Below are 27,652 nucleotides of genomic sequence, written 5' to 3' on the forward strand. Positions count from 1 at the left end.
TCCACCCCACATCTCTTCCCACTCAATTTTGAGATTTCATTTTTTTCTTCTTTACCCATCAAGTCCAGTATGTGTTGCCCAGATGGTCATGGGAGTGTGGCCTGCCCTGGGGTGTGGTCAACCTCCCAGGAACTGCATCATTAAAGAAAACTGACTGTTCCTCTGCCAGCAACTATCAAATGCCAGCAGCTCCTCAGCTGGTGGTGGAGTCTCATGTCTACCTTTCCCTCTCTGAGCTGGGATTCTGTCTGGTTGAAGCTTGCGCAGGTCTTCTGCATGCTATTGCAATTGCTGTTAACGCACATGTGTGTCTGCCCTTTTATGTGTGGAAAGCGGGTTCCTTGGTGTTCTCCTCTAGCTCTCACAGTCTGTCTTTCCCCCAAAGATCCCTAAGCATTGTGGGGAGGGGTGTTAATGAATGTCCCATTTAAGACTGAGCACCCCAGTCTCTTATTCTTTGCATGATGACCAGTTGAGATCTCTGTGTTAAGTGCCATCTACTGCAATAAGCTTCTCTGATGAGAGGGGAGAGATGCACTGATTTATGGGTATAGCATGTCATTGGGAGTAATTTTCATACTATGTCCATTTAGGAGAATGATAGAATTAGGTTCTTCCCTATAATAATATACTGGATAGGACCTCTGACCTATCTAGTCACAGATTCTTGGCTACTTGAACAGTACCAGGTATGGGTTACTTTTCATGGAGTGGCCTTAGATCCAATCAGAAAGTAGTCAGTCGACTACTCCCATAACATGCCATTATTGCATCCGTGGGCACATCTTGTCACACCTGTTGTAGTTTGCAGGGTTCACAGCTAAGTGAGACTGAGGATGGCTTTTTTCCTCCAGCAACATGCACAGCATCTTCTAGCACCATGAACGCTAGCCAGCAGGGATGAAGCTTCCAAGTAAGTACCAGCTTGATTTCTCCATGTTCTGTGACTTAACTTTAACTAACTAACTAACTAAATATATATATATATTTGCATAAAGAAAGCTGCTGAGTCACCATATTTCTTCGTTATGCAGCTAACCCTAACTTGACAGGTGTCTTTATCTGGCTTCCTCTCTCAGCTACTCCTCCCATTCAGGATAGGCTGTACTGTCTCCAGTCACCTCACAGCTGTTTTCTTCCTCCTCCTCCTCCTCCTCCTCCTCCTCCTCCTCCTCCTCCTCCTCTTCTGCTTCTTCCTCCTCCTCCTCCTCCTTCTTCTCCTTCTTTTTTTTTTTTTTTTTTGGTTTTTTGAGACAAAGTTTCTCTGTGTAACAGTCGTAGCTGTCCTGGAACTCACTCTGTAGAGCCAGAGCTGCCTGCCTCTGCCTCCCCGAGTGCTGGGATTAAAGGTATGTGACACCACCGCCCCACAACAATAGAATCTTAATCAAGTTCTGGAGGGTAGCCAAGAGTATTGACAATAGTCTATAATGCTTGGAAGTCTATGTCACCCCATTGAGCAACAACTCAAAAAAAGGTAGCTGTTACTGAGTAGTTTCTTCCAGATTGAAAAATTCCATCATTTAGGAAAGCTCTTTAAAAGAAGGTAAACAAATCAAAGTAGCTTCAGGAAGTCCCTGAAACTGATCAGATTCACTAGGCCCCTCCTTGCCAGAGTAAAGACTTTTGAGAGTCACTCTCAGACAAGACAAGCTTCAAAGAAGACCCTGAGACCAGACCATTAGCCTGGAAGAAGTAGAAACCAGGGAAGCTGCCTGGAAGAGGTTTAGATCGATTGAAGTACTTGGAATGGACACTCTTCAACCTGTTGAGATGTCTGCAGGCTGTGCAGTGTGCTCCAGGTTCCCAGCTTTGTGAGCTGTCACCTGTGCTGGGGTGGACTTTGGTGATGCAGCTGCCTTTGAGTCATTTCTGCTTCTGTAAGTAACCCCTCCCCCATATTTCTGTAAGTAACTATAATAATCATTTGATTACCAAGTTGGACTTTGGTGGTATCTGTGCTTTGGTCTGGGGTGAGTAGACATGTGTGTAGAATCTCCCCAGGAAAAGTCTTGTCAAACAGCAGCAACCCATTTCTGACATTTTATTTGCTAGTGTGGGGTGTTTAGTTGGAATATTATCCAGGGTGTATAATAACCAAAATGAAAGTGGAATAATGTGAAAAGCCATGAAAACAGTAGGAGAGCTTTGTGGTGTTTCAACCTACACTTGTCCAACCCTTTTCAAGATACAGTCATGGTTTTGAAGATGACATAGTAATTGGATTCAATATATAAACCACTTCAAATCAGCTATCTTAGACATCAAAGAGCTAAAAGAAAACATGGATAAATAGCTGAATAAAAGCAGAAAGATTATATATAAATGAAGATAATGAATAGATAAACAAAAAGAGAGGAAGCAAATAGAAAGTATGGACCTACAAAGTATAAAAACTGACATGGAAAATTCCCTAAGAGAGTTCAGTGGCAGACAGAAGAACCTGTGGACTTGAAGATAGGTTGATTGACATTATCCGATGTGAGGAGCGTAAAGAAACTGGTATTAAGAACAATGAAAAGAGCAGAGGATATAGCTGTGAAGAGACCTGCATTCCACGCCTGAGCACTAAAACAAAACAGAACAAAAACCAAGAATTTGACACCCTCACCTTAGCCTTTGGGCCACATCAAGCATGACAATCAAGCATACTTTTCTATCACTGTGACAAAACCCTATGACCAAGGCAACTAATAGAAGAAAGTGTTTATTGGAGCTTACAGTTTTAGAGGATGAGTCCATAACTATCATGATGTGAAGTATGACAGCAGGTAGCCAGGCACAGCATTGGAGCATTGGCTGAGAGCTTACATCCTTATCTGCCTGAAGGCAGAGAGAGCTAACCTGGAATGGTGTGGGCTTTGGAAACCTCAAAGTCTACGCCTAGTGACTCACCTCCTCCAACAAGGCCATACCTTCTAACCCTTCTCAAACAGTTCCTCCAACTGGGGACCAACTATTCAACTATAAGAGCCTATGAGGCCATTCTCATTCAAACCCCTATAGTGTACATTAATAGGATCCCTGGAAGAAGATGTGAGAAAGCAGTGTGAAGACTATGTAAAGAAAATATTTATAGACCCCATAGTCCCAAACTCTCAAATTTAATAGTGGATGTGTGTCTGTATACCCATCCAACTCAAGGATGTGCAGAGCAGAGAAACAGAGGGACGGTAACATAATCAAACCATTAAGAGACAAAGAGGATTCTGAAGGCTGCCAGAGACCCATCGTAATTTTAACATCTGGCTTATCAGAAGCATGGGAAGACAAAAAGCAATATAATAACATTAAAAATGCTAAAAAGGAGTTGCGGTTGTACTCCAGTAGAGTACTGTCTAGTCTGCACAATGCCCTGGATGCTGTTCCCAGCACTGCACAAGAAAAGAGAGAGATGGATTCAAGCAGTGGAAAGGAAGTGCTGTCAATCAGGAATGGTATCTCTGGCCAAACAAACCTTCACTAATGACAGTCTCAGACAGACAAAAACGTAAGAGTTCATCACTATCCACTGCCTGAAATCCACTGCCAGCGTTCTCCAGGCTGGAAGGAACAAACGTACATAATATAGCAACTGACAGAAATCAAGAGAAATTCTCAGTGAAGGTATCTGCATAGGTTACCTTTAAGTTTTAGTTTTAGTCTTGGGAGATATAGAGCTAATAATGATTACAGAGTTTTTCTCTGTGGGGTAAATAAGTTTGGAAAAAGTCATAAAGGTTGCAGAATATTGTGCATGCAAAAAGCCACTGAATTGCACACTTAAAATAGGTGAACACAGCAAATTTACGTCATATATATTTAAGCATGATTTTAAAAATGTCAGCTACCAAAAATCACTGAAGTGAAACTTAAAATGGAGGAATAGCACTATGTGAGAGTTTTATGTTGATATGCTTGTTGAATATTGGGGAAATGGGTTTTGAAAGAACATGATGTAATCATATGCTGTGTACAAGGGGCACATGAGATTCCAAGCCACAGGCAGATTGAAAATGAAAAGATATAAGCAGTTACTCCATGTAAATGATCATCAACAATGAAGTTGGTGACAATATAAGACAAAATAGATATGAAGCCAGAAATTGTTACATGAAACAAATAATGACCTTATATATTGATAAGTTGGACAATTCACCAAGATGTGCAAATTATAAACACATGCAATAAATGAGAAAAAGTAAGTGAAACAAAAATTGAGAGAATGAAGGAATATAGAACTCCACAATAATAGTTGGAGACCATTAGGTAGAATTATTCAAAAGATGAACAAAGAAACAGAGGACTTGTAAAATGCTAAAAAAAAAAAAAAAAAAAAAAAGCCCAGTTGTCTACGACATACTTATGGAACACCACTCATTAAATTTGTCACTTTTTATGCATCCATCGGGATGATAGCTAATTTCGCCCACCAGCTCCAAAAATCACCCTTTTGTCCTGCTCAATGAAAAAGATTCTGGTTCCTTTAAAGATCTTTCTTGTGGCAACTGCCACTGAAGTCTGTCTACAGAGGACTCCTGGACACTATAAAGCCCAACTTCCTGGTTCTCTGGGCTGGTAGCAGCCAGTTTTCCTGATCTCCAGGCTTGTGTATAGAAAGTTCTGGCCTCTCCCCCACAGCTTCTCCATGGCCCAACTGTGGCAAAGCACAGTAGTCCAGCAGCAGGAGCTAGCCAGTTATTTCCTTTCTGGTCTTCTCAGCCACGAATAAATCAGAGTTCTTCTGGCAAGACTAGTGCCTCTTCATTTCATTCCATTCCAGACACACCAGGGGAGCAATTTCCAGTGGTCAGTGCTCAGAGCACCAGTTTCTACAAAGTTCCAAGTAACCACACTGCAGACAACTGCACAATCACTAGGCCTGCTCCACAACATCAGGATTTCAGCACCGAGATGCATAGTGCTCCCTGGGTGAGTGCTCTCATTTATCGTGGATGGAACGCAACTCCAAGTTGGGCATTCTCAGTCTATCGTGGGGCGGGCGCTGTTCCATAGGATATTTATGATGGTTCTTTGGGGACACCTTTGATGGATGTTTGTTCCAAGCTGGAGAATGCCTTTCCTGCAAGTTCTCAGTTGTTCCGTGGGCTTGGGTGGGCTTCCCTCTGGTAGGGTTCTTCTTCAAATTTCTGAAGGACTTATGAACCACTCTGCTTGTGGTACGCTCCTGCTCTGCGCATGCACATCGAATCCTGAGGAGGATAGAATTCTGTGCCGTGGAAGGAGAGTCGATGAGGCTCAACGGCCCTCTTCGGCAGGCTTCTCAGCCGTCTTCTCTGTGATTCCTCTGCTACTTGTGAAGTTGGAAAGGGTTCCATCAAGTGTAAGTCTCCACTTGGAAGAAGGGTTCTTAACTATTCTTTCTCAGCCTCAGGCGAGGATAAGTCTTTAAGAACTCGCCTTGTCTACCGAGAGGGGATGGTTGTTTTTCTTTTCTGAGTCAGCCATGTTGGGCTGGGTCTCATCAACCCAGGGGTGGGTGTTTTCCTTGTGTCCTCAAACTCAGCCAGGCTAGTACCTGGCCTTGGCTACAGATGGGGTGACAGTTTTCCTTATGTCTTATAACTGAGCCTAGGGGTGGCAGTTTTTTCTTGGGTCCTTAACATCAGCTATGTTGACCCAACTCTACTCAGTGGTGGCAGTTTTCCTTGAATCTTTGAACTCAGCTAGGTTGAATCCTGACTTAATTACACAAGGGTGGTGATTTTTCTTGGATCCTCGAATTTGTAATGTTGGGAGATGTATCAACTATCCATAGGTGGTGGTTTTGCTTGGTTTCCTGACCTCAGTTATGCAGGGGACTCAGCTTCTGAACTGTGTCTATGCCCTAGGGCTATGGTTTAGGTGAGCACTTTCCTGAACATCGGTGGTATGTAGAGAGAGACCAGGATGATCAGCCTAAGCCACGGGATGGGAGGTTCCACCTGGATCCTTTTGTCTTGGTCCAGAGGGAATGTTTCCCTGAGGGCTCAATATAACCCTTCAACTGTTGTCTTGGGCACCTGAATCCATTAATTTGGGAAACTTCCAACTGTACCACCTATTGCCCCCAGTGGGTTGAATTTTTGTCACTCAGGTTTCCATTTTTGCCACTCAGGTGGCAAGTCCCGTGTCAGGACTTGCAATTCTCTGATGACTAGGGAGATTGAGAACCATTGTGTTTCTGACTTCCTGCACAACTTTTGTTGGGATATTTGTATTTGGAAATTTAGTTTGTGGTTGAAATCTGCTCATTTGTTGTTGCTGCTGCTGTTGTTGTTGTAGCTATTTTGATAAAGGCTGCCATATACCCCAATCTGGCCTCAGATTTGCTTTATAGCTGAAGCTAGCTATGAACTCCACTCCTGCCCTCAGGCTCTCATGTGCTGGAGTTACAGATGTGTACTACCACATCTGGACAGTTCCACTCATTTTTCTAGATATATGTGCATTGATGTATATGCACACATCTAAGAAGAGAATTTTAAATTTCTTCTTTGTCTTTCTGCTTTTAAACCTCTTTTTTTCAGTTGGGTTCTTGCTGTGTAGACCCAACTGGCCTCAAACTGCATCCTTCTGGCATAGCCTCTTCAGTGCTAGGATCTGTGGCACCATGTCCAGTAATAGCACTGTAGAACTGATGTCTTTCGGTTGAATGGAAATTAAAATTCAATCTTTGTGGCTAGCGGTCTTATTCTTCAAAAGAAAAAAGCTTTAGTTAGGATTTCCTTTTGGTACAAGACTATAATCCTAGCTACCTGAGAGGTTGAGGCAGGAGGAGTATTGGAAGCTGAAGGCCTGTCTGGACTACCTAGCAATTTCATGCCAGCCTGGGCAATTTAGTGAGACTTGTCTCAAGAAAGAAAGAAATAAGTAATAAATGGACAGATAAAGATGTGTCTCAAGGTACAAGACTTGCCTAACATTTTTGAGGTCTGATTTCAATCCCTAGTAACATGCCGGAGCCTGCGGACAGTTAGCTGGGTATCTGGGTAGATGTGTGTAGAGATTGTAGAGACAATGAAGAAGACAGAAAAGAGTCGAGAGGTCTGCCGGTCAATGCCGGACAGCCCCGAGTTTATTTCACAGCCAGCTTATACAGTCTTGAAGGACAGAGGTAGAACAATGCACAGCGCAGGCATTCAACCACTATCTATCCTGCCTTGCGTCAAGGAGCAGGCAGTTTCATTTTCTATCTCCATGTACCTCTGGCTGGCATCAGCAGCCTGTGTCTAGCTAGATAGTGTGTTCCTTCCTATGGGGTAATCAGGACTTTCTCACAGCCCTTCAAGGAGACTATGCAGGCTAATCAGAACTTTCTCACAGCCCTGGATCAAGCAAGCTTGAACTCTGTTGACTCAGAATAGGCTTCAGATTCAAACTGGGAAACTGAGTCAGTTGTGGGCTCCCACAATAACAAAAGCAATCTTTGCCTGCACAAACAGAATAACCTAAGTATACTTACATGTCTCCCATGAACTAGGAGTCAAAAGGTAATTTTTCTTTGTCTTTATGATGTGAACTTATTTTTTTCTTAATCTTTTAATTTAAAATTTTTTCATATAGTATATTTTTGCTGTATTTTCCTATCCCCCAACTCCACTCTGATCCTCCCCACCTTCCTACCTGCCAACTTTATATTCTTTCTCTCCCCTCAAAAAAATTTTAAAAAAAAACAAAACAAGTAAGACCAAAAAAAAAAAAAAAAAAGAAAGGCAAAACAACAAAAATGGAAACAGAAACACCCCTCTCCCCAATTATGGAGTTCATTTTTTGTTGGCAACTATTCCTGGGCATGGGGCCTACCCTGAAGTGTGCTTGGTAGATCCCGGGACCGGCCATTGACGAAAACCGAGTGTCCTTTGCTAGAATGTATCAATTGTAAATAGCTTCTTCAGTAGGGTGTGATCCTGTGTCGGCTTCCCCATCTCAGTGCTGGGACCCCATGTGGCTTGAACATGTGCAGGCGGATCTTGTGTGTGCTGCCACAGCTTCTGTGAGTTCGTGTGTATATCAATCCTGTTGGGTCTGGAAGACAGCTTCCTTGGAGTCCTCGGCAACCGCTGGCTCTTCCAATCTTTCTGCCTCCGCTTCCACATGGACGCCCAGGCCCTCCCTGAGGGGGGAGTTTGCTGAAGACATCCCATTTAGGGCAGAGTGCTGCAAAGTCACACTCTCTGCACGTTGTCCGGTCATGGATCTCTGTGTTACTTTCCATCTGCTTCAAGAGGAAGCTTCGCCAACTTTGAAGCTTTTGATTTGCATGCTACAGTCTGAATAACCACAGAGGGTAGGCATAGTAAGGGGACAGTGGGGAGGAGAGGCTCTCATGGGAGGGGAAACAGAATATAGTGTTAGGAAGAGGTAAAAGGAACTCTTATTCTGCTAAGGGACTATAGCAATAAAATGATTCCCACTGACATTCTGTTGTGTGCATGCATCAGTTCCTTGCTTGACCCTCATCAGAGAAGCTTCCTGATGTCAGCTTAGTCAACAAAGCATCTTTTCCAGGATGGTTAACTAGCCTAGGTGCTGTGAATCTAGTCATTTTCTTTCCATCCTTGTGTCTAAATCCTAGAGCCTCTCCCACTACTGGGTTTGCCCGTCTTTATTCCAATATCCTATGATTTCAGTCATATTGGTTTTTAAATATTATATGTGGGGGGGGTGTGCATGTATGTGCACATTAATTTGGAGGCCAGGGTAGTCCCTGAGACCTCAAGTGTCATCTTCAGGGCCATTGTCCACCCCCTTTGAGATAGAGTCTCTCGTTGGCTTGGAACTTACCAATTAGACTAGTCTGGTTGGCTAACAAGTCTCAAATATCTGTTCTGAGTGTCTCCTCTTCCCTATTGCTGCTGGGATTACAGGTGCACACCGCCATACACGGCATTTTCATGTGGGCTCTGAGAATCAAACCCAAGGCATTGATGGACAGCTGTCTCCCGAGCCCTGCTTGCTTGAAAACTCCTATCTGGGAATGTTTCTTCTAACTTTCTTGTTTTACTTAAAGACTGGATAGTCTAAGCAACTTCATATCCGTACTCATTACCAGGTTGCCTCTTTTTTTCTTTTTCTTTTTCTTTTTGTTTTGTTTTGTTTTGTTGAGACAGGGTTTCTCTGTGTAGCTTTGGCGCCTGTTTTGGATCTCACTCTGTAGACTAGGCTGGCTTTGAACTCACAGAGATCAGCCTGCCTCTGCCTCCTAAGTGCTGGGATTAAAGGTGTGTGCCACCACTGCCTGGCTCCAGGTTGCCATTTTTCAAAATCAGTTAGCATAGTGAGATTTTTGAATGAGATTGTTATCTTTCTAGAAGGAATTAATGTTAATGAGCTTTTAAAATATGACTTCTACTCCATGCAAAGACTATTCTTTTCAGTTTACCACAGTCTCCACTTTCTCTAAATGATGGTTTATACTTTGTGTGTAATGCATTAGCACATCCGCCAGTATATTCCTAAATGTTCAAGGTTTGGAGCACACTTTCATTGATACTCTGAGGTTTATTTACTAATTGTTTGTGCTTACTATACAGAAATATAGGTGACTTGTGATCCTTGTCCCTAGGTCCAGAAACTTGGCTGCTGTCACTTAGTAACTGCAGTGGTTTTGTGTCATTTTAAACGGTCTCTCCAAATAGAAATGCCACCTGTGGGTAACTCCACTTGCACTTACTCTTTCCAGCCTTTCTCTCTTCACATTATTAGAACATTTAATGTAGTGTTGCTTGGAGAATATGCATCCTTGTATTCTTTGCAACTTGGGGGAGAAATTGCTTGGTATTTTTAAATGGAGTTTGATGTTGTCATAGATTAGTTTTTTGTTTTGTAGACACACTTTATTATTAGTGAAGTGTGACAATGGGGTGTCATCAAGATCTCATCCTCACGTGTCATTGCACTGTGCTCAAGTTCGTCTGGCCATCCCCTCCCATCTCCCTCTTCCCCCTCTGCTCCTGCACTTCCTCCACCCAAATGGGCCTGATGCTGCTTCCTGTTGTGTATCCATAGTGCTCAGTCTAGATTGTCATATGAGAGAACACGGCGATTTTGTCTTCTGTAGAAACACTTCAGTGGGTCACGGCACTTGTTTTGTGTTCTCAGTTGCTGATCCTTTCAAGTCATGAAGAGGATTTGAACTTAAAATGACCTATTTCCTTGACCCTTTCCCGAGCTTAAAGTTAATTGAAGTTAAAGCAGCCTTGCCTTTCTGCATTGACCTGTACGGTGACATGCAACATGGTTTCCACTCACCTTTGGTTTTTGTATAATCGCTTTTTAAAGATGTTCATCCCTATTTTCAGGAGAGACTGTACCCCATAGTTTTGTTTTCTTCTAATGTATTTTATATAGATTGTCATTAGCTTTCTATTATCTTCACAAACTGCTTTGGGAATGAACCCATTTTTTTTCTGCTTGTGACAGAATTTACCTAAAATATTATATCCCCATTGGAATGCTTACAGGACTCCTTAAAAAAGCCTTGCGGGTATAAAAGTTTCCAATTTTGCTTTAAAAAATTTTACCAAATAAGACATTTTGATTTTGTGTCCCAGAGGGGCAGATTTTATTAGGTTATTTTTTTCTACAATGTATCTGTTTTTATCTCACTTCAAAAACCAAAAGTGAAGTATTTGGTGTTTAGTCCTCCCTTTCCCTCACTTCTGGTTCCTGGTTATGTAGTCTTTAATTCTTTAGCCAAGGTCTCATCTGTAGCGGAGACTGACCTTGAATTTGCAGCAGCTCTCCTACTGTCGGGTCCCATATGCTGCTCTAACAAGCTGGAACCCTGGGGCCAGCTCGTGTGCTCCCTCTTCACTGTGGTTACGGTGTCCTTTGCTTTGCCTTTTAATTTCCTACCACTACTGTCTGAGAAAACATAAGACTTGGATCTATTAAGACTCACTCTACGACAGAAAATGTGATGTGTTTGTAGAACATTCCATGGACTGCTGAAAATAGTATGCATTTCCTAGCTATTAGATGGAATATTCTGTAGATGTCTGTAAAGCCAGTTTGAACCATGGTACAGTTAAACACTGACGTTTCTTCATTGGTTTTCTTTTCTGGAGGATCTATGAATTGATGAGAATCTGGTACTGTAAACAGTCAATCACCTTTGTTATATCTGAACCTACCTGTCCACGTCCAATAGTTTTGGGTCTATGAAATCAGGTGAACTAACATTTATTGTGTATATTTAGAGTTGTTACATCTTTTTTGATGTGTTGTTTTCTTTTTTAAGATGCAGTGACCTTCTTTATTTCTTTTTATAACTTTCACCTTGGGGTCAGTTTTTTCAGATAGGAATCTAGATGCTCTTGCATTTGCATAGATTCTGTTTGCCTAGGAATGCAATGTTCCATACTTTCACTGTTTTTGTTTATCCTTGACAGTGAAGTTTCCTGAGACAGGAGACAGTTGAATCTTATTTTTAATCCCTTCATCCAATATGCATATTGTAGTTGGAGAGTTAAGACCATTTATATTTATAAGGTATGTATTAATTTCTCCCATATTCATCTTAAAGCTTTGTAGGTTTACTGAGATAAAAATATTTGCCCCTTTCCAAATGCCCACTTATCTTTCTATTCTTCTGTTTTTTTATTCCCCAAGCTTTCATGTTGCTGTCTATCTTATCTTCTGTGTATAATATTCTATTAACTATCTTCGTTGGCGATAGCTTAGTGATGATGAATTGCTTTAGTTCATCTTTATTATGGAAGGACTTTATTTCTCTTCTGATTTTAAGGATAAAAAATGAGGGAGTAGTAATCTTGGTTAGCAGTTACTGACTTTCTCTCTCTCTTCTTTCTTTTTTTTGTTTGTTCTTTTGAGACAAAGTCTCTTTATATAGCCTTGGCTGTCCTGGAACTGACCATGTAGACCAGGCTGGCCTCAAACTCACTCTGCTTTTACCTCCCAAGTAGTGGGGTTAAAGGCATGAACCACGGTGCCCAGCTAGTTACTGACTTTCAAGAGTTGAAATACTGGACAGAGCAATGTGTCAGTAGGCGGAGCTGATTGCCTCCAAGCCTCATGACCTGAGTCCGATTCCTGAGCCCCATGTGGTGGAAGGAGAGAACCAACACGGCTTTGGTTTTCAGTACTTGGTCCGGCTCTAGGGTTTCTTCACAGAAGTCTTCTGGTTCTGATGGGTTTGCCTTTGTACCTAACTTGGAGCTTCCGTCATACAACTTGCATTAAGTTTTCTTTGGCTCCATCCTTATTAGAGTTTTAAGATGACATGGAGAGGTAGTTTTCTGGGCATGTCTAGTCAGGGTTGCAAATTTGTCCTGTCCTTACATGACCATATCTTTCCCAAGATTTGGGAAAATTTCTGCTGGACTTTTGTGGAATAGAGTTTATGTGTTTAGATTGTAACTTGGTTCCTTTTTTAAGCTCAGAGTTCATAGGATTGTTCTCTTTTTCAAAATATTTGTTTTATGTATGTGAATGTTTGACCTGCATATATATATGTGTGTGCATCATGTGTGTGTCTGCACAGAGGTCAGAAGAGGGCATTGGATCCTTCCCTGGAACTGGAGTTATAGATAGTTGTGGACCACCATGTGTGTGCTGGTAATCAAACCAGAGTCCTCTGAAGGAACAAGTGCTGTTGATAGCCGAACCATCTCTCCGGCCAGGCTTGGTCTCTTAATCATGTCTCAGTGTTCCTTGAATGCTGTGGTCATGATTACTCTGTTTTTTAAATTTGATTGTTGCTATGTGAGTGCAATAATTCCTCAGTCATGTATTTAATTCTTGGAATTCTTTGTTATGCTTGGTCTAGATGCTCTCTTTAAACGTTTTGTTTAATTAATTAACCGTTACATTTCCAAGGTATCTGATTGGCTCCCCCACCCCACCCCCAGAGGGATGTCTATCTCATTGCCAAAGTTTTCACCCACTTCACGAATTTACTTCTTCCCTTTATTCTTCCATTTCTCGTGACCCCTTTGAGCTCAGAGATCATCTAACACACTGAACTTCTGGGTTTTTCTGCACTGAAAACATTTAAATATTTTCACTTTATTTATCAAGAAGCCATAAGCTTTTAGAGGAACCTCATAGCCTTGCTTTTTTCACATTTTAGTTCCTGTGTTTTCCTGACTCTTCTCACTGGAGAATCACACAGATGAAACTTCTAAACTGCAATCTTACCCCAGAACCTTTGCTTTATTTTAGTTTCTATGTGTGGGAGTATTTTGCTTGCATATATGTTTGTACTCCATTTGTATGCCTGTTGCTGGCAGAAGCCAGATGAAGGCATCAGATCCTCTGGAACTGGAGGTACAGACAGTTGTGAGCCACCATATGGATGCTGGGAATAAAACTCAAGTCCTTTGGAAGAGCAGCCAATGTTCTTAACCATGCACCCATCTCTCCAGCCCAGACCCTTTGGTTTTTTTTGCAGTGTTGTGTGGTTAGATTTTGTCATTAATGGAATAAAGCTGTTGATGTTTTCTACACAAGGATGATGGCTGAAAAAAGCGAAGAGCTTTCTGTACGCTCTGAAAAGGAAGAGGACCCTGCTGGAGAAGCTGTGGATCCTACATTACCCCCAATGGGAAGCATTGTGACCATGATGCCCGTGGAAGAAGAAGAGGAAGAACCCCATCTTAAGGCCTCATTCACTGCAAATGTAGAAGGTAATCGGGTCCCCTGTGGCTAGACAGTTACTGGTGTGTTTGCAAGTGGAAGGGAACATATGTGAACAGATGAAAATGATGATGTGTCCTCCATGAAGCAGCTTCCTGCACGTGGATGGGATGAGCTCTAACAGAGAGTGGAGATGCTGTGTCCCCTGGCCTGTGCTCAGCACCTGGATGTGTGTCTTCTTTCTTGTCCTCACCTCTCCTTCATGCCGTACTTGTGTGGTTTCCTGTCTCTGTGTCCTTCACCAGAAACTGTTGTGGACAGCATCAGTGGTCTGAGATGGCATTGCCATTCATGCTGAGCATGTTTTGAAGTAGCTATTTGCGTCTGCATTTATGGCCCTTTACCAGGGTTTCCATGATCTGCTTTGTCTGTCTGTTCCTTATTGGTGAATCTTTGCCACTGTTTTCCTCCCTTTTCTTTTATTCTTGCTTAACCATGCAAAGCTTTCTGAAGCAGACCATTTGTGCTTTGCATTATAGTCTACTCTAGTCAGATTGACCACACAGGACCGAAAATGTCTTCTCTGCTCTTTCTCCTTCCCAATGTTGTCTACTTCTTTTAATTTTTTATGTGTGTGTCCCATGTTTGTGACAGTGTAGGTAGAGGCCAGAAGATGATATTGGATCCCCTGGAACTGGAGTTACAGGCAGTTGTGAACTTCCCAACATGGGTGCCAGGAACTGAACTCAGGTCCTCTGGAAGAGTGGCAAGCACTCTTAACTTTGGGGCCATCTCTCCATCCCCAAGGATTAGTTTTGGTTTTGGTTTTTGTGAAATCATTCACAGATTGGGATTTTGGGTGAAGGAGTAGCAATATCTTCTGTGTTATTGTTGTCGTTGTTTGTTTGTTTGTCTTTTAAATTCCTTTTTTTTTTCTTTTTTCTTTTTTGGCTTTTTGAGACAGGGTTTCTCGGTGTAACAATCATGGCTATCCTGGGACTCACTTTATAGACGAGGCTGGCCTCAAAAACACAGAGATCTGCCTGCCTGCCTCTGCCTCTTGAGTGCTAGGATTAAAGACGTGTGCCACCACCTCCCAGCAATATTTTTTTAAAAAGATTCTTTTTATTATTTTAGTTATGTGTATGTGTATGTGAGTGCAGGTGATCTTGAAAGCCAAAGGACTCGCTTCCTCTGGAGCTGGAATTACAGGTGGCTGTGAGCTGCTCAATGTGGATGCTGAAACTGAACTTGTGGCCTCTGAAAAGGCAATATACACTCTTAACTGCTGAACCATCTCTCTAGACCCTAGAAACAGCCTCTATGGTAACATCATGTGATGCTTTCATTCTCTAAAGGACATCAAAGTGAGACTAAACTGTGCCCACCAGGAATCTGCACCTGTTTATTTCTTCATTGTCCTGTCCGACTAGTTTGTGTGTGTGTCATGAATCCAGAAGGTCCACTGTGTCCTGGGGTCGCTTGGTCATGGGTGATGTTTCTCTCTGCTATATGTTCCTCCTCTGAAATGATTTTAGACCCTAGGGAGCACAGGGATGCTTGTGTCAGGGGACAGAGCTCCCCCACTTCACAGCTCAGCTTTTGTCTTTGCTTTCCAGGTGCTACTGTCAGCCCAAATGCCCAGGAGGGTGTGGTAAAAGGTGGTCCCACAGCAGCTAAAGGCTCCCCCAAATGGGTTCCGAGAAACAATGCTCCATCTGCCAAATCCAGTTATCTTAGCAGTGCAGGGCTACTTCCTGAAGGCGGTGATGGCACATTTGCAGGGGGAACTGTCAGCCGTGAGGTCCCTCCCAGGGTTACAGCAGCAGCTGACCGTGGACGTGTGCCCAATGGGTACCCTGTAAGCCGTGAGAAATTGAATGCTGAAATTAAGCGTCAACTAATGAAGGAAATTCGACGATATGGGCGAAGTAAGTACTGGGACAGAGAAGGAAAGTCCCTCTCGTTTTTCTATTAAATTTTTTTCATCTTTCTCTCTCAAAAACTCCAAACAAAAGTCAAAACAAACAATAAGACAGGAAATACTAAACACAAAAACAAAAACAAAAAACCCAAAAAACAAATGTATGCACACACTCTCACCTCCCCCACACACACACTCGAAAACCAGCCAAACAAACAAAATATGGAATCTGTTTTGTGTTGGTCAACTACTCCTGGGCATGGGGCTTTCCCTGGAGTGTGACTGATATACCCTGTGATACTCCATTGGAGAAAGCTGAGCTTCCTCTTGCTAGAAGGATTAATTACAATAGCTTCTTTGCTAAGGGTGGAACTTGGTGAGTACTCACCCTCTCCAGACAGGGATGTTGTCTGGTTTGAACCTGTACAGGTCTTATGCATGAGTCAATCTGTGCATTAGTCCTGTTGTGTTTGGAAGACTGTTTCTGTGGAGTCATTCACCACCTCTGGCTCTTACAGTCTTCCTGGCTCCTCTGGTGCATAGAGCAGTGAGCCTGGAGAGGAGGGTTTTGATGAATATATCAAATGTAGAACTGAGAGCTCTAAAGTCTCTCACTCTCTGTACATTGTCCAGTTATGGGTCTCTGCATGCATTCTCATCTACCGCAAGTGGAAGCTTCTCTGAAGCTTCTCCAGCTGTATGATTAGAATAACCTGAAACTGCCTCAGGAGAGGGAGCCTTTGCCACAACCGAGGTTTTCTCTATAACTAAGTACAGTCGCTCTTTGACTAAAACATCTCAGCAGACTCCCTCTTTCATTTGTAATGTTGCTTGGTTATTTCTCATAAGAATTGTATTAGTGTCTATGCTGAGGCATTTAGAACACATACCCACCATTTAACATTCTTGACCAGAAAGCACATTACTGAGGTACACACGGATTCACCAGTTCTATTTCTTCATTTCTGAGAAATACTGAAATATTCTTATATTCTCTTCAGAGTATGGAAGGATTTTCAAGCTGCTTGAAGAAGTGCAGGGACCTCTGGAAGTCCAGATACAGTTTATTGAGTTCACCATCAAGGAAGCCGCAAGGTGAGTGCCCAGAGGAACCACACATCTTCAAGCTATTGGGTTACTGTAGTGGTTGGGTGCGGGGTGGAGAACAGCACCTGCTTTGAATTTCTCAGTCCCTGGCCCCCACTTTATAGTTAAGGCTGGTGACATAGACATTTAGGTTGATGTCACTTGTGTTCGACACATCCTTCCAGGCCTACTCAACCCTCCTTTGTCATGGTAGTCTTGACCTGGGCACTGATCCTCAGTAGACACCCTTCATATTGGCTAGAGCACCTGGTGCCTGGGATGGACTGACTATTCCCACAGATAGGGAGCCCCTGCTTTAGGTCACACAGAACTTCCTACTGCACAGGTTCTTTGGGTATCTTGTTTTTTACATGATGTGTATGTTTATTTTCAGGTTTAAAAGACGCCACTTGATTCAATTCCTTGAGAAGAAACGTGAAGAAATATTGTCTCACAGCTTTCTCTCTAACAGTGATCCACCAGCTGATATGTAATCCTGTTATTACTGTGGTCAGGAAGATGCAACAAATAGTTTAGTGTGTTCCTGAATGTAGTAGGAGGATGCTGAAGTCTCCTCGAATGTGTTAGCTAAGATAACTACCTCTAAGAAAACTGTCTTAAACTACTCTTAATGAAGAAGGGCTTTCTCCCTGTGCCTTTTGTTTGAAAGCATAACTTCTTGCTGGTTTGTTGATTTTTTTTCTCTCCCCTCTGCTAGTTGATGTTATTGATGTTATTGTCTCATCAGGTAAATATCATGACAAGTCTGTATTCTGAAGCAGGTCACCAGTGTCATCTCTGGTATTTAGAAATGCCTTCGTTCCCAACTATTTCCTATCCCCATTGCCCAGAGATATCCCCTCAATAGGACATGGTGCCTGGCTTTATGGGCTATCTCCAATCCTCTTTACTGAACATCTGGGCCAGTGAATGTCCTGTGTGAATCTGACTGCTGTAAATATCCATCATCTCTAAGTCCAAGAGTGCTCAGAAGGACTCCACGTCTTCCACACAATCCTCCTTAGCTCCTTTTATAGTAGCAGCCAGTTTCATTTGAAAAAAATGTTTTCATCACTCTATGATTTACAGTAACACATTTGTGACTATAGTAAAGGTAGACTAGGTCTTCCTAAATATTCAGAGGACATTTACGATTACCACTTCAGTGAAGACTCCCCTTCCTCCTCCTCCTCCTCCTCCTCCTCCTCCTCCTCCTCCTCCTCCTCCTCCTCCTCCTCCTTGATGCTAAGAGGAAACTCCCACCTTCCAAGTTCTTTCAACATGGCCTCCAAAGGCAGAAGGTGACATGTCAGAAGGTAACTAACTCCATGGTTACGCTGAGCCGGTCCAGTCAGGATTACGGCAGAAAGATCAGTGACAGCTGGCAGCAAGTGTTCATGGCTGTGCTTCCTTTCCTATGAGTTCCATGTTTAGAAGGGGTATAATGAGGCATATCTTGATGATCAATATCACCTTTCTAAGACCACAAATGGTTTTCTCATAATACAGTAGATGGGAATTAAAATTCATATCCAGAATAATAGCACTTGCTGTTCTTCCCTGAGGACCCTAGTTTGGTTCCAGCACCAAGGGCAGCTCACAACCACCTGAAATTCCAACTCCATGGAACCCTACTCCCTCCCTTCTTCTGGCCTCCATGAGCACCCACACATGTTGTGCGTGCGCGCGCGCGCGTGCGCACACACACGCACACACAGACACACATTTTACAAATATAAATACTGGGGAAAAGGAAGTTCATATCAAGAATAAGTGTCAATTCAAGTGTAAAGAGCCACCTTTTCTGTGATAGAAGCAAGCCAAAACAATCAAGCTGCCATTCAGAAGCTGATTAATCATTTTGGGACATGGTGCCATATGTAAGGTTCACAGTTGGGCTCTACCTCTGGCATATTGAACACTTGGCAGTGACTATGCCAACATCAATCCTAGTGAACAAAAGTCATTTTCTACATGCTTATACATAAATAACCTCCATCTCTCACTATGGGACCAGGATGCAGCATTCCATCTTAGAAATGGAAGGGGCATACCCAAGGGGGTATGGGCTTGCTCCTAAGAACTTAACTTTGCCTTAAGGTGAAAAGACAAAGAAATGAGTGCCACAAGCCTTAAGACATGAGGCCTGTCTAATGACCCAAGTGAAGATAAAAGCAGCTCACCACATGTTTTAGTCCTTTTCTTCAGAAATAGAAGAAAAATTATATACAGAGAGATATCTGAAAAGAGATTTAGTAAGAGGATTGGCTCACTTGATCATGGAAACTGAAAAGTCCCACAACAAAGTGGAGATCACAGACTCCAGGGAGAACAACGGAAGCTGATTTGATACCTCCTAGTCCAGTATCAAGGACCATAGAGTCTGACTGGAAGAGTGGGGGTGTGAGCCTGGATGGCAGTGCTCAAAAAAACGTGATCTTCTGACTTCCAAAGCCAGGTGGAAAAAGTTGTTCTAGCTCCAGAAGAGGGATACTTAAGCTTTCTGCTTCCCCCCTTTTTATTACAGTGTGTGTGTGTGTGTGTGTGTGTGTGTGTGTGTGTGTGTGTGTGTGTCAGATAGAGACACACACAGAGAGAACGAGAGAAAGGAGTCAGTCTTCTTTCACCATTCAGGTTCTGAAGATCAAACTCACTCAGGTCATCTCATTTGGTGACAAGCATCTTTACTCACTGAACCATATCCCCTCCCATTTTTTTAATCAATCCATGTCTCCAGCTAATTGGATGGTGCTCAACCACACTAAGTGTTAATCTTCTTCCCTGGGTCCACAGACAGACAAGCCAATCTCCCCCAGAAACACCCCCATAGACACACCTACAGTGTCTTGAATATTCAAATCCAATATCAACAGTACTTGGGAGGCAGAAAGAAGTGGATCTTTGTCACTTTGAGGCTGGCCTTGTCTACATATGTAGTTCCAGACCAGCGACGACCATATAGTGAGACCTTGTCTCAAAACAAAACCCAAATAGAATGTCAAACCACCTGGATTGCCCTTTCAGCAAGGAAGGGGTGAGTTCAGTGCTTGTTGAAGCCCTGAGAATAGTTAATGCTTGGCTATTCAGAGTGTTTTTTGAGCCAGTTCACATCCCAAATCAACCACGATACTAAATATACAGTTAATCAGCATCAGGGTTCTAGCTTGACACTGATTTTATGAAACTTTAGACAGAAGAAATAATTGATCTTGGTATGACATCTGACCTATGGAACTGCTCAACAACACATTCATGTTCTTGTAAGATGCTGAATTTGTGATCATTTGTTTTGTAGCAATAGAAACCTAATATAAGCTGTGTGGCCAGGCCTGGTGGCTCAGACCTATAATTCCAGCTGCTAGGAAGGGGTGAGGCAAAAGGATTGAAAATTCATGGTCCACCTGGGCAACTCAATGAGACTGTCTCAAAATGTAGAATATCATGTTCATGTTGTCAGCAATTTCTAGTAGGCCAACTTCTTGTGGGCCCCTCCCACCTATTGTTAGCAGTTCTTACTGGGGTACATTAGCTGTACCTCACAAGCATTATTTGAGCATGACTTACAGCACTTGACCATTAATTTTTTTCACTTTAAGATCCTGATTTTGTGTAGGATTGATTTCCCACATTTTCTCTTGCAAATTTGTTGCCAGCGTGTCTGGGTTACTTTCTACATCTTTCACAGTTAGAATTATGACATCAGTACAACAGAATGGTGTCCTGTGTGGTATAAGGAAAAGGTGATCAGGCCTATAAAGTCTCATTTAAGATACAAGCTTGGAGAGTTGATATGACCATAAAATAGCAAGTGATGATATACTGTTGCCCTTTCCAGGTGAAACCAAAGCATTCCTCGTGGTGATTATTACTGAAGAGAAACAAGTGTTCATCCCATTGGTGCTCTGTGCTAGACATTCAGGCTTGTGTTGATCACCAAAGCACCAAAACTACAAGTTGTAGTGTAACTAGAACAATCAGATTAGGTTTATGATAATTCCCTTACTCGTCTCTAAAATGTAATTGTTTTTACACAGGATAAAAGTAAGGTAAAATGGATGATACAATAATTACCTACATCCTTCAAGTCCTTGGTTGGTGCCACAAATCAGAACAGATTTAGGTAAGCCTGAACCATTCATTTTTTAAGGGGATAAAGGGCATGGCTCACTGTATCACCAACAAGAACTCCAGCCGGCAAAGGAGATCAATCAAGGACTGAAGGGGAAGAAAAATGAGTGAAGGAGCCAAAGGTAGCAGACTGAGTTCGTCACCTACATTTTCAAGAGTGGGGGCCTTTCTAGAGCTCAGCAAAGGGAAGTGACAAACACTGAGAAATACAGGGTAGAACACAAACTCACCTTTTAATGCCACTCTCAACTCTGGTACCTAAGTACCTTCCGTGATACCGCCAACCTTGCAGAATAGTACTTACATGGTGTTGTGGAGACTTGATGTTTTTTATCCCTTCATAAATTTAAAACTTGTGTGTGTGTGTGTGTGCGTGTGTGTGTGTGTGTGTGTGTGTGTGTGTGTGTGTGTGTGTGTGTGTGTTGCCTAAAATAAAAGCTCAATGGTGAAGTTATAAAAACATTTGAGATTCCAGTTTACCACAAATTACGTTTGAGAGTATAAATAATGAATGGTGTTCAAAATTTTCCCAACAGATACTAGTAGCAGTTATACCCAAATCTACATATACTTGATTTTCCCCAGTAGATGCTGCTACATGTAAAAATTACAAAGTCACTCGAAAATGCACAAGAATGCTGTATCTATTCAAAGTTTTGGTTATAAATATCCCTATTCTATTGTGTTACACTAGCGATTCTCAAACTTATTTTTCTCAGAACCCTCTTTACATTATCAAACAGGAATAAAGCCCTTGGAAGTTTTGTATCTGTGTTGTACTTATTTTTTCCATATTAGAAATGAACAGAGTTGCAAACATATTTCATTCAATTAAGAAGAACAATGCACTGCAGAATAGCAATTCCATTGATCCATTTGCTGAATGTCTAGCTGCATGACAAATAAGTCCAGATTATGTTTGACATAGGGTTTGCCTTTTTTCCTTTTTCAACTGTATAGAGCTTTAACATTTGTTTAAAAGGTTTATTTATTTTTATTTTATAGGTACGGGTATTTTGCCTGCATATATGTGCACCACAAGCTCACAGTCAGTGTCTGTGGAAACCAGAAGAGGGTGTGGGATCCCCGAGAACTAGAATTACAGACAGCTGTGAGCCATCGTGCTGGTGCTAGGAATCCAGCCCAGGTCTTCTGCAAGACCAGTCAGTGCCCTTAACCACTGAGCCATTTCTCCAGCCCCCATGCTTTTTATTCTTGAGTCACAATTCATTTGGTATGAAGTATTTCAGTCACACTTTTTATGAGGATTGCATAGACTTTGTTCCACTCTATGTCTGTGAGATTTAAAATTATTTTATTTTTTTAAGATTTAAAAAGTTTCTGACCATATGCTACTTGTATACAGTGCACAGTGGTTACATTGATAGTCCTCTCTCATCCTCTTTCCACTCCTGCGGACTCCCTTCTTCCCAACTCGTTCCCTCCTACTGTCATGTCTGTCCTTTTCCTAGCATCATGTCGATCATTTTCCTTTTTCTATTTTTTTTTAATTTTTAGGCCCTACACAGGCAGTCACTGCTGCCTTGTGTGTTCATGATTGCCATGGCCATGTCATTTCCAGTAGACGGTCCTCCACTGCATTCCTCCCCAGCCTTTGTTTCCCACTGTCTTTCCACATCCCCCACTCTTCAGTTTCCCCTGGGCCGTGGAGGACGTGACTGAGATGGCCCATTTGGAGTCAAGCACTCAGCAGTCACTTATTATCAGTACTTTGACCAGTTATGAATTGCTTCTTCGACAGTTACCTGCCACCGAAAGAGACTTCTCTAACCAAGACTGAGAGCTACATTAGTCTATAAATATTGAGCAATTTGATAGCATATCCATTTAACAGAGCATCAGTAGTAGATGCCCTCATAGGGCCTGTGACCTCCCCAACCACAGGATTTTATCAGGTCAATGGTGCCAGGCATGTGTTCCTTCCCATGGAGCAGGCCTCAGCTCCAATCAGGAAACAGTTGATTACTCTCAGAACATTTATGTCACTAATACATCAGTGGGCCTATCTTTCCAGAGACTTCGACATTAAAGCATGTGGAGTCTACAGATGAGTGTGGCGATAACTGTTATACCCCCAAAGCCAGGATAGATTTTACTTTAACCTTTATTACCATGTCTGGGAAGTGAAAGCCATTTGCACTTTCTTTAAAAAAGTTATTTGGTGTGGGAGTCCACAGAGGTTTCCTAGTGAGATCTGAGCTTGCTTTACCAGCACAGCCGGTAAGAGGATGACTAGACCACGAGACTGGGTACCAGGTGTTCGGAAGGGTCTGCACTTGGCTGTATCTAGCAAGGTCTTTTGCCTTGCCCCTTGACATTGTTATAAAAAGCCTTTTGAATAAAGTTCTGGGCCAGTGAATAAGGATTGAGGCCCTCCTGAGACTATCCTGTGTTTCTGTCTTTCTTCTCGGCTAAGCCTACCAGTCTACCTAGTATTTCTTATTCCTCTCTCCTCCTCGTAGGAACCCTAGAAAAGATGGGGGCTACTCCTCCACAATTTGGGGGCCTTTGAGATGGCTTAGAGGGAAAGGCACTTGCCATCAATCCTGGAATCCCGATTTCGATCCCTGGGAGAAAGAGAAAACCAAACATTGTCCTCCGACCTCCGTGTGTGTCATGGTTCAGACATACATACACACACATACACACACACACACACACACACACACACACACACACACACACACACACACAAACCACAAACACTAAATAAGTATAATAATGTGTTTAAGAAACATTTATATGGGAGACCGGGAAGGGGAATGTCCCACAGGGCATGTGTGGAAGCCAGGGGAAAACTTGTGGGAGTCAGTTTTCCCCTTCCATCATATGGGTTCTGTAGTCACACTCAGGTTGCATCAGGCTTGGCGACAAGCACACTTAACTACTGAACCATCTCTCTGGCCCCAGAGTCACTTTGTAGTAGTACTTAATATGAGATAAATTATCTATGCTATCTAAGGCTTCAAATAGTCATTTGGTTGCTGCCTGTGTTGTGCGATAAAAAGTAATATTCCTAAGTAATAGCATAGAGGTGCATGCCTGAAGTCTCAGCACTCAAGAGGTGGATGTAAAGGGGATTAAGAATTCAAGGCCATCAGGTGGTCGTGGCACATGCCTTTAATCCCAGCACTCTGAAGGCAAAGGCAGGCAAATCTCTGTGAGTTCGAGGCCAGCCTGGTCTACAGAGTGAGTTCCAGGACAGCCAGGGCTGTTACACAGAGAAACCCTGTCTCGAAAAACAAACAAAAAAGAATTCAATGCTGTTCTTAGCTACACAGAGAGTTTAAGGCCAACCTGAGATACAGGAGGCTGTCACAAAACAAAATCTTATTAGATTGTGGCTGTTGGTACTTCTTCTGAAAGACTCAAATATACTAATGATAAATATGAATGAAATTTACCCATATTTATATGTTAGTATTCTACTCAATATGAGTAAAATGTTGCTATTGTAGAATGCTTCCTCTAATCATGTTACCATCTTCATCAAAGAAGTTACTACTACTTTCAAGAGACCTTCAAGACCCAGCCTGTTGATGGTCCTTCATAGAAAGGGTTGGGGAAAGACGTTAGATACTTAACTGAGGTTCCAGCCACTCTTTCCTATACCTCCCTCCCAGCTCTATTGCATTCTGCCCAAGCTTCATGTGGTCCCAGAAGGTGCCAGTGTGGAAGGTAACTGAAGGCATCTAAACAGCTGGGGAGAAATCATCATCAGCTTGGGGTGAGATGCTTCAGTGATGCAGCTGTATGCGAATTACCCAGGCTTCTGTGAGGAACTCTACACCCATGCTATACAAAAATACACAATAAACTCACTGTTTTGCCAAGCTAGACTTTGGTGGAATCATTACTTTGGTCTGTTGTTGATGCTCTCCATCAGGTGAGGAGTAGACATTTGTTCATGTCTCCTCAAGAGAAGTTTAAGAAACAATGAGTTGGAGTTTTTTCATTGTTGTTTGCATTTTGTTTTGTTTTGTTTTGTTTTGGAGATAGGGTCTCACTATGTAGCTCTGGCTATCCTGCAATCCACTAAGTAGACCAGGCTGGGATTAAAGGCATGCACCACTACACCTGGCTTAATGATGAGATTTTTATTACAGTTGAATTTTAACGGCAGTTAAATTGTCCTGATGGCCTTAAATGACATGGGAAGACCAGCAGCCCAGATAGAGAGGGCATGATGGAATATCATTGCCTTTTGAGGTCGGCCTTCTTGCTACAAGTTGACTTACTCTGTTGCTACTGTAGCCAATTCCTTCATTGATGTCAGAAGCTTGCAGGCTTCCACTGTTGACTAAGGACTGGTGACTCTCCAGGAACCTTCCAGATGTTCACCATCAGATTGGGAGTACTGAAACATTCAGCCTTGTGGACCTAGTAACTACTAGGTTGTCAGCCTCTCTCTCCAGTGTGAGACAGCCTCAGTGAGGTGACTCAGATTGCAGAGCCACCCAGATCGAGCACCTACAGTTGTTGTTACTGTTTCAGAGTAAGCAGATTTAATAAACTCTATGAATATATTATAATATTATCTGTATTCATTCTATTGGTTCTGTTCCTCTAGAGAACCCTGACAAATACAGACTGTAAAACAAAAAAAAAAAGATAGCATATATGTGATGGCTAGTTTTTATGTCAACTTGTCCCAGGCTAGAATCATTTTGGAAGAGGGAACTTCATTTGAGAAAATGCTGGTACCATATTGGCCTGTGGGCAAACCTATGATACATTTTCTTAATTAATGTTTGATGTGGGTGGGCCCATCCCACAAGGGTTGGTGCCAAACCTGGGGAGGTGGTCCTGAGAGCAACACAAATTGCTAAACGGTCTTATTAATAGAAAACCCGGAGCCAGTTATTGGGGTGAATGCTAAAAGATCAGAGAAGCAGAACAAGCCACAGCCACCCTCACCTCACCAACTCCTCAGCTATCCTGTTTCCACAAATCCTCAGACTGAAAGTCTCTGAGTCCTCACCCCTGACAGTCTCAGCAGAACAGCCAGCCACTAGCTCTTACCTCTACGAAATCCTCAGTCTAAAGGGTGTGAGTTCCTGTTTCCTCATGCCAATATACCTTTCCGTGTCCTGCCATATTATTTCTTGGGATTAAAGGCGTATGTCCTTCCCAAGCAAAGACATGAGATCTCAAGTGCTGGGATTAAAGGTGTGTGCCACCATGCCTGGGTCTGTTCCCAGTGTGGCCTTGAACTCACAGAGATCCGCTTGCCTCTGCCTCCCGAGTGCTGGGATTAAAGGCGTGCGCCACCGCCGCCGCCGCCGCCGCCGCCGCCGCCGCCCAGCCAGGTTGATTAAATTGTTCAGAAGTTGGTTTTATCATTCTAGTGTGGGACCCGTACAACTCAGATGAGCAAGCTCATACAGCAAGTACTTTTACCGTAGGAGACATCTCACTGGCACAATGAAGCTTTCCTTCTTTTTTTTTTTAATTTAATTTAATTTTATTTTACAATTATTGGTGAAATTATTAAGGCCACTCCACGTAGTTAAAAGGAGATTTAATTATTGGCGTAACTTACAAATTAAGGGATAGGTAGGTCGCGGAGTCTGGGGAAGGTGTATCACAGTCCAGTGGTGTTCTCTGGAGCTCTGCTCGGTCCACCTCCACTCTCCAGGGTCCCGCAACAGAGAGAGCGCCCGCAGATCCAGATCTCGGGTCTCCAGGCGCCTCCCTTGGCCCCGCCTTGTAGGCGTGACAGTTGCCGAAGTCTCAATGGGGGTTGGAACTTCCAGATCAAAGCTGGAATGGCTACCCACTACATACAATACAATTCAGTTCTACATATCAGCCACGGATTCCCTTGTTCTCCCCCTCCCGCCCCACCCCCCTTCCCCCCAGCCTACCCCCTATTCCCACCTCCTCCAGGGCAAAGCCTCCCCCGAGGACTGAGATCAACCTGGTAGACTCAGTCCAGGCAGGTCCAGTCCCCTCCTCCCAGGCCAAGCCAAGTGACCCCCCATATAAGCCCCAGGTTTCAAACAGCCAACTCATGGAATGAGCACAGGACCTGGTCCCACTGCCTGGATGCCTCCCAAACAGATCAAGCCAATCGACTATCTCACCCATTCAGAAGGCCTGATCCAGTTGGGGACCCCTCAGCCATTGGTTCATAGTTCATGTGTTTCCATTCGTTTGGCTATTTGTCCCTGTGCTTTATCCAACCTTGGTCTCAACAATTCTCGCTCATATAAACCCTCCTCCTTCTCGCTAATTGGACTCCTGGAGCTCCACCCGGGGCCTAGCCATGGCTCTCTGCATCCAGTTCCCTCAGTCATTGGATGGGGTTTCTAGAACGACAATTAGGGTGTTTGGCCATCCTATCACCAGAGTAGGTCAGTTCGGGCTGTCTCTCGACCATTGCCAGCAGTCTATTGTGGTGGTATCTTTGTGGATTTCTGTGGGCCTCTCTAGCACTTTGCTTCTTCCTATTCTCATGTGGTCTTCATTTACCATGGTCTGCTATTCCTTGTTCTCCCTCTCTGTTCTTGATCAAACTGGGATCTCCCGCTCCCCCAAGCTCTCTTTCCCTCGACCCTCACCCTTCATTACCCCCACTCATGTCCAGGCTGTTCATGTAGATCTCATTCCATTTCTCTGTCATTGGGCAATCCCCGTGTCCTTCTTTGGGTCCTGTTTTCCAGGTAGCCTCCCTGGTGATGTGAGTAGCAGTCCAGTCATCCTTGTTCCACATCTAGTATCCTCCTATGAGTGAGTACATACCATGTTTGTCTTTCTGAGTCTGGGTTACCTCACTCAGGATCAAGGCAAAGCGACAACCTACAGAATGGGAAAAGGTCTTCACCAACCCCACATCTGACAGAGGACTGATATCCAGAATATATAAGGAACTCAAGAAATTAGACATCAAAATGCCCAACAGTCCAATTA

General features: G+C 43.0%; 1 protein-coding gene across 3 annotated transcripts; it reads left to right on the forward strand.

Annotated features, from left to right (window-relative positions):
* Nucleotides 1–1,234: 1,234 nt before the first annotated feature.
* On the forward strand, nt 1,235–21,487 carry LOC128111457 (integrator complex subunit 6-like). 3 transcript variants are annotated; one of them, XM_052739727.1, is made up of 5 exons: nt 1,235–5,323; nt 13,456–13,631; nt 15,201–15,512; nt 16,507–16,600; nt 16,986–21,487. In XM_052739727.1, the coding sequence occupies exons 2-5, from the start codon at nt 13,457–13,459 to the stop codon at nt 17,083–17,085; spliced, it is 681 nt and encodes a 226-aa protein (XP_052595687.1). In that variant the 5' UTR covers nt 1,235–5,323; nt 13,456; the 3' UTR covers nt 17,086–21,487. The 3 variants fall into 3 exon arrangements, with proteins under 3 accessions (XP_052595687.1, XP_052595694.1, XP_052595683.1); XM_052739734.1 differs by having other exon boundaries at nt 1,235–4,911; XM_052739723.1 differs by lacking the exon at nt 1,235–5,323 and having other exon boundaries at nt 7,686–13,631.
* The last annotated feature ends 6,165 nt before the right edge of the window (nt 21,488–27,652 follow it).

Source organism: Peromyscus californicus, unplaced genomic scaffold (assembly GCF_007827085.1).
Source record: "Peromyscus californicus insignis strain IS unplaced genomic scaffold, ASM782708v3 Scaffold_10__1_contigs__length_136768540, whole genome shotgun sequence".
NCBI classification, from domain to species: Eukaryota; Metazoa; Chordata; class Mammalia; order Rodentia; family Cricetidae; genus Peromyscus; species Peromyscus californicus.

Coding starts and splice junctions, on each gene's coding strand:
- LOC128111457 (XM_052739727.1), top strand. CDS start 13,457: ATGATGGCTGAAAAAAGCGAAGAGCTTTCTGTACGCTCTGAAAAGGAA. Junction 13,632..15,200: donor ATTCACTGCAAATGTAGAAG/GTAATCGGGTCC, acceptor TTTGCTTTCCAG/GTGCTACTGTCAGCCCAAAT. Junction 15,513..16,506: donor AATTCGACGATATGGGCGAA/GTAAGTACTGGG, acceptor TATTCTCTTCAG/AGTATGGAAGGATTTTCAAG.